General features: G+C 31.5%; 1 protein-coding gene across 1 annotated transcript in view; it reads right to left on the bottom strand.

The window, feature by feature from the left end:
- Positions 1-715: 715 nt before the first annotated feature.
- LOC137241798 (uncharacterized) overlaps positions 716-7,193 on the bottom strand; it is a 128,538-nt gene continuing 122,060 nt past the window's right edge. The window contains exon 11 of the mRNA XM_067769198.1: positions 716-5,609. Within this exon, the coding sequence (XP_067625299.1) occupies positions 5,503-5,609 (107 nt within the window). The 3' untranslated portion in view covers positions 716-5,502. The remainder of the gene's footprint in view (positions 5,610-7,193) is intronic.

The raw sequence follows: 7,193 nt of genomic DNA, 5'->3' as shown, positions 1-7,193 counted from the left end.
TTCAAGTTTCCTTGTACTTCTGTTAAAAGGTATTCTTGAAAATTTGAGTTTTGGAGCCAAACACTGCTCCAAGAAGAAGAAAAAGGCTGATGGATTTGCGCTAACAAACTATTTTTGACAAAAATAAACTCAGAGTGTTTGACTTCCCAATGCTTAAAAAAAACGCAAAAAATTATTTTGTTGTAGCTTTGCCCGGGACTTTAACTCAGGATCGTTGGTGTTGTAAGCGAGCACGCTACCTTGATACCGCTTCACGGATTAGGCTATATTACATGAATACTCGAAGCAACTCCGGTCCATGTATGCATATCGAGTCATAAGTTTGTCACCAATGGCAGGAGTATGAATGATTTAGTTGAAGGAAAGGTGATTATCCTTCGCGCTCCCAGTTTGCATAAATTTTTGTTTCGCATGAAGATAGAGATTACAAAAATTAAGTGCAAGATCGGAATTTTTTTAGTACGGTACTTGAATACATTGTTTATCCGATTCCGAATCTATCTTAGCAAGAAAAATTTACAAATATGGCTGAGAGTTTTGCTTTTCACCAAATGTATTGCCTACCTCGCAAATTGCATTACCATTTAAAAATAAAAAGCAATACCATTTTTTTAATCATTGTCAAACAAATATTTATTATTATTATAATCCTTTTTGACTTAAGTAAGTGTTTAGTTTTTTTTTTATTTTTTTTTTCACACATCTTCCTCTTAGATTGAATTACAATAGTTGTAATTATAAGTATTTACATATATGTTAATTACTCTACTACATTTTATACAGACTAAATATTTTTAATTACTTTTTTTATATTATGCCACTTTTAATTGTTTACATTTAATTTTAATTATATTTTGTTATTTTTTTATTATATTTTTGAGTCACTATGGCATTATGTTGCATTTTGATTAGTACTATTACTCTTAATAAATTTTCAAGTACAAGTAAATACACAATATTTGATTAACAGTTACGAATATATAGGAATTTTATTTTAAAACACATTCTTACAGATTTTACAGTTTTTCATTTTTAGTTTGTAGTTTTGCGCTTAATTGAGCTGAGATTACTTAAATATTTTACTTTTGTTTTCTTTTTTCAAATTTTGTAAAGATGCTTTGACATAATACCAAGACTTATAAATAGATAATTTGGACTGCATGAGTTCTTAAAAATAATTTTTGGTTAGATTGGCGCATTTTTGTAGATTTGGTTTTTTTCTTAAATTTTATCATTTTATTACATTTGAAAATTTATTTACAACATTGAATCTATAACTACAAGTATTTACTATCTAATATGTGTTTGTATGAATGTAGTTATATACATAGTAAATAGTTAATAAATTTTCGTATAAAGTAATTATTTAGCTGTGTAATTAATTTAAAATATATTAAATATTAATTTTATGTTAAATTAAAAAAATTTTATTTACAAACAAACTGTTTTTTGATTTAATATGATATTTATGTGTATTCTAAAATAAGAAAAAAAATCATACAACTTTACTGTTGTTATTTTTGAAATTACAAAATTTACAAGATAAACTCGACTTTATGAGAAAGCGAGAACTGCCTTTCACTTTGATTGGCTATTGGACGAGATGCAAAATGGTTTGTTATTTATTTCAATTAAATTTAGTGCCTGAAACTTTGTTTTAATCTAATTTTTATATGTATATGTGTGCATGAATGCATGTTTTTGTATATGTAGTTCTAGAAATTGCAAAATAGTATCACGGTTCTTGATTTGGCAAATTTTTCTGGAATGTTTTACTTTGCTTTAAAACTTTTATTTTTTAATTAAGTTATAAAAGCATTTAGTTAGTGAATTTTATTGAATGACATTACTTAAGAGTGGCCGTAGTGTAACGGTTTTCGAAATCCTTACAACTATAAATTCATTTTCACGTACCTCAAGTGACTCGTAAGCTACAACTGCCTGGACATCCCTTCAGACATTACTGCATACGAGACTCTCACCCCTTTAGTCAGTTGTGCTATAAAAATTACAAACGAAAAAGTTCAAATCCACATCCCCCTAGATGTGGGTAGTGGTAGGTTTTCCGGATTGCTCAAAAAATAGTGAACTTGAAGGTAAAAGGCACAAATACTCAACATTGATTTTGAGCGTTAGCGGCATCGCAGAATTTACCCGTTTGTTATATTTACAAGGCTGCAGAATGAAGTAAGAGTCTGCTGGCTAAAGCTTACTTAAGATGAAGCCGAAAGTTAATAAAGACGAAAGATTTATTCTTTACATAGGCTAATTTGTAAATTTTTATGTTGGTGTTGATGGTTTTTGGTTGATAATTATAAGCAAACGCTTAACATCCAATGTTAATAATCAAGTTCCGTTGAATGCGCTTACAAATGTTCCACACAATTTGGACTAATAACAAATAGATTGCATATGCATGTAACTAACTGTGTGTTAAAGGAATACCAAAAAAAAGGCAACACTAAGGGACAAATTATAAAGCGTGCAGCAAGGCATTCATATGGCTGAGAGGACCTTTACAACAGTATGCGTGCTGGAGATTTCGAATTAAAGCTAGCTGATGAAGAAGTGAAATTCAGAAACATTTTCTAGTAAATATCGCCCTGTGAAAATATAAAATATTTCCATATAAACATTATACATTTAAAAAAATCCTTCTACACTGCTATGATGTCTTCTACATAATCAAAGACAGAAATATTTTTTTTTTCCAACCTACGCAAAACGGAATCTTGGAAACCTGGTTGTGTAAAGTGGCACTGACTGCCCAATAAAGACCTCACAGAGAAATTGCAAAGTGTTACCAGAATTTGTTTGAAGATCACACGGCAAAACCTAGTTAGGTAACAAGACTTATGTTACAATATAATTCCGTCCTCTTTCAATTGCAATTTCAACCAGGATATCTGCTGTCCTTTTTCGCTTAAACTTTGACCTCGCTAGCGCAGGATGCAAACGCAGAACGTATAATTTATTGCTGCAACTTGCACTTCCTACAGCTACAGTCAATGATGAGGTCTACTTTCTTAGCGTGACACGCATGTAAACCAAGATCCATTAAACAAAGATATCGTTAAGAATTTTTAAAGATACGAACATCCACGTCACATCATCAAATCTATCACAATAACGAGACAGAATCAAACAATGCTATTGGCAACAGAATCAATTGGAAATAGTTAATCACAACTGTTAGAGTGAAAAAGAACCGAATAATGTGTTATATGCCAAGAGAACGAAATGTGCTATGTGCATATTTTTTTCTTTTGTGATAACGTGACATCACACTGAAGAACGAATACTCAACATCGCAAAGAGCGCACATCTAAGACCTTATTCAAAAGGGGTACTCGCTTTGTCTTGCAAGCGGTTCGCGGATTGCACGAAGTGCACAGAATGTAAACAAAATACACGTTAAAAGTTATATGCAATCCGTGCAATTTATATTATGCTCAAACCTATGTATATTTTCGTTCAACGAATTGTGGGAAATAAAAGCTTGCTTCAACGGTCATCCTTTCATTTTGCTTATGAAAAGATTGAGCAATTGTTCTTCATGTTTTTCGCCGTTTTTGGCACATTATGGGCAAATTTTTTGTAGCTTCTGTGAGATGCTTGCTGTAACGTCGCAAAGGAGTGCTATCGTCGTCTTACATATTTTATCGAACGATATAAACAACCCGTCGAATCCATGCACCGTGCAAGATAAAGGGAATCTCCCTAAAATTTTTTTTGTATGCATTATTCTAACAAGCAAACGATTTTCAAATTGTATCATTGTATTATTGTATGAGGTCTTCGGCACAGCCAAAAACAGTCTCGTCCTTATTTGTTTTCTTTGGGATTAAAAAGAACGTTAACATGCAGCTCTGTTACTAAGAGTGATCTGAGGTATATGACTACAATTTTATATCATTTTCTATTCACATACTCATATTGTTTCGTGAGGGACTTTTCTATTGAAGCCTTTGAAGTATTTGTAAATCAAAAGAGCCACTCCAATGTGCATATCTATATGTGTACAATTTTATTACGTTGAAATTTATTGTATGCATTGTCTGGTTTGTTACTTTTCGAAATTAAATACAAATTTACTGTAATAATTTTTGAATAGCATTTTTTTAAATTTAATAAGAAACTAGTTTTTCACAAAAATATTTTCTTTTATCTAAGAAACACCTACATATGTAAATATGTAAGTAATATAGCTTCCGCTTAATTTATTCAAATGATATTTTTTTTATAAATTTATTTTTATATAAATACACATACATCTTACTGTATGTTTGTATGTATGTTTCTAAATATAAACTTTGGCAATTCATAAAATGTTCGATATGTTTGTGTTAAAGTTTGCGACTTTCTTATTTATTTGTATCTAATCAACAGAAATGGATTTCGTTTTTTTGATTTTTAAATTACTCTTTCGTTATGCATACATGCACATACAATGTGTGGTTTGCTTTTACATTTCTTTTACTTCTTTAAAAAAAATTGTATATATAAAAATTACACTATTAAAAATTGTAAAAGTACAGCATGAGAATTTTTCTGCCCTCAAGAAGAAAACTTTAAATGGTTAAGCAATTTGAGACATGAACCAGCTGATCGAATTTTTTAATGATAGTCAACATTCTGGGATAAAGTTGAAGTAAGCGATATGAGGTTAGGTTAGGTTGAACTGGCAGGGCCAGTAGAGGACATCACATTAACTAAAAGAGTCCGTAGTATTACCAGACGTTTGCTCAAAGGTCATTCGTTGTGATTTAAGTTTAAATTTTCTTCTGGGCTGCTAAGGCTCTAATTCTTAGCAAAACCTTTTTTATGTTCGGCTGCCGTGGTGTGGTGGTAGTATGCTCCGCCTATCATGCCAAAGATCCTGTGTTCACGCCCCGGGCAAAGCAACATCGGAAATTTATAAAAAAGTTGTATTAATTAGAAAAAAGTTTTTCTAAGCGTGGTCGCCCTCGGCAGTCATTTGCTAAACCCTCCAAGTGTATTTCTGCCGTGAAAAGCTTTTCAGTGAAAACTCATCTGCCTTGCAGATGTCGTTCGGAGTCGGCATAAAACATGTGGATCCCGTCTCAAATTATTATATTAAAAATTAATAGGAGCATGATGCAAATAGCAAGAAAAGCTCGGGCTCAAATCTCTTCGGAGGTTTTCTCGCCTTACATTTATTTATTTATATGTAAAAAGATTGACACCTTTTTGCCAGTGTCACAACTTTTACAATTTTCCATAAGAAATAATATTTTGCTTTACATTATAGCAACATTTCTCGCTTTCCCTCTGTCCTCAGCTATATATTTAAGTGTTTTTTTTAGTCATATTTCGTTACAAGCAAGTTTAGAAATTAATCTCAGTTGTTATCTTGCTGTGAGATGATTGCCGTTGTTAGCATACAGTGCAGTAGTTGTTTGCTGCACGTTGTACTTTGGCATTCTTTTAGGCGCATGGAAAGTTACAGGAGAGGTCGCGTTATTATAAAGCTTCCACTCCTTATATGTACTTAGCACAAATTTGACTTGAGTTGGCTTGATTTGGCAACTTGGCCTTGATTATACTTCGCTTAGCACATGTGATCTTCATTGTAGTTAATATATTTTCTAAAAGTAAAAGAAAAACACAAATAAACGTACTTGCTTTCAAATAAATGCCACCATGTTCAATGAAATATCTAAATAAAGTTTAAAAGCATAAATTGCGTCCAAAAGTGGTGTTAGAACTTACGTAGAAAGCCAAAGATCAACAAACTTCTAAGTTAAGTCAAGTATTTCTAATTTGGGCTAATCCGTTACATACAAAGCTCATTAAACAGAACTGTGAGTGACAGTTCAGAAGACAAGTCAAGTCTATGGTAAGTATGAGTAACGGGCGCTTAAGGCTTAGGTGTAGTGAGAACGAAAAGTATTGGAAAATGAAGGAGTGTGCATTGGTTTTACTTTAATGGTTAAGGTTTAAAGTTTTGCAGATATGCCGAGGAATCGCAAAAGGCAAAATAGAATTCCAAAATTGAGAAGAAGTTGGGTTTAAAACCATTTAGGCTGCTCAAAGCCCCTTTGAATTTTTTTAGGTAATATACCAACTGGTAAAATTGATACAGGTTACCAAATAGCTAATTTTGTGTTGAAATTATATCTAAGCACCGCTTTGGAAGAAAAATTCGTAAATTTTTCGTAAAATTGGAAAAGCATAAAAATTTGATTTAAATAGAAATTCTTACATAATATATATTTCTTCAGAGCAGTTAACATTTCGCTGTACTTAAACATACTTATTTATTTATTCAAATAAAACGATTTAATAAAATTCTTTCGCTAGCTAATTGTACTTAACTGTATTATGCATATGTATTTATGTTTGCATGAATTCATTTAGACTAGACATTGAGTCTAAGGCTAATATTACGGTAAATTGAACTAAGCCTATTTCTTTTTTTAATTTTTTTTTTTTTTAATTGTTTTGCTTTAGAACATCTTAAGACTTCCAAAGCTACATTCACACAAAAGCTTGTATTCAAACTAAAAACAAATGATGTATATAAGTACGTCAAAGGTGACGAATTGGCATTCAAAAGGCAAAAGTCGTAGATAATATCATTACCCCTAGAGTGGGTTGCAATGTCTTATTACCGTGTGCTTAGCACAAATTTTATATTCATACATATATTCAAGAATCTGTTAATAGTATTAGCACTTTTTACACAAAATTTCACTCCGATTTCCATTTAATTTTTATTGTGCGTTTTTCGGTTTTGACAATGTTAGCTTTTAAAATTTTAATGGTAACCGTCATAATAATGGCGCTGATTGGGAATTTCTCTGAAATACAAAATTATTATTCCACGAATGCCTGTATAATTTATAGGAAGTCAAATACCAGATTATTTACAAAGCCATGCTTCCTATCAGGCTCATAAACAGGGCTGCTCAAAAATTTTTATATCGAAGTGCAAATTACAGTATATATACAAAATTTTATGTACACTGAAACTTTGATTTTTGAGGGTCCCCTTAGTGAATAACTTTCATACAGAAGTGCCTTGGCTTCATGTGGAAGTGCCTTGGCATCATGTGGAAGTGCTTATCCTTTGCACTTTAATATGAAGTTCAACCACTTTCATATGAATTGTATTTATATGTGAAGGCATATGGCAGTGCTATGAGAATTTTTTTATATTCAAAGTGTGA

Source organism: Eurosta solidaginis, chromosome 2 (genome assembly GCF_040869045.1).
Source record: "Eurosta solidaginis isolate ZX-2024a chromosome 2, ASM4086904v1, whole genome shotgun sequence".
NCBI lineage: Eukaryota > Metazoa > Arthropoda > Insecta > Diptera > Tephritidae > Eurosta > Eurosta solidaginis.
The sequence above is the reverse complement of the archived record's forward strand: the minus strand, read 5'-3'. Positions and strand labels throughout refer to the sequence as shown.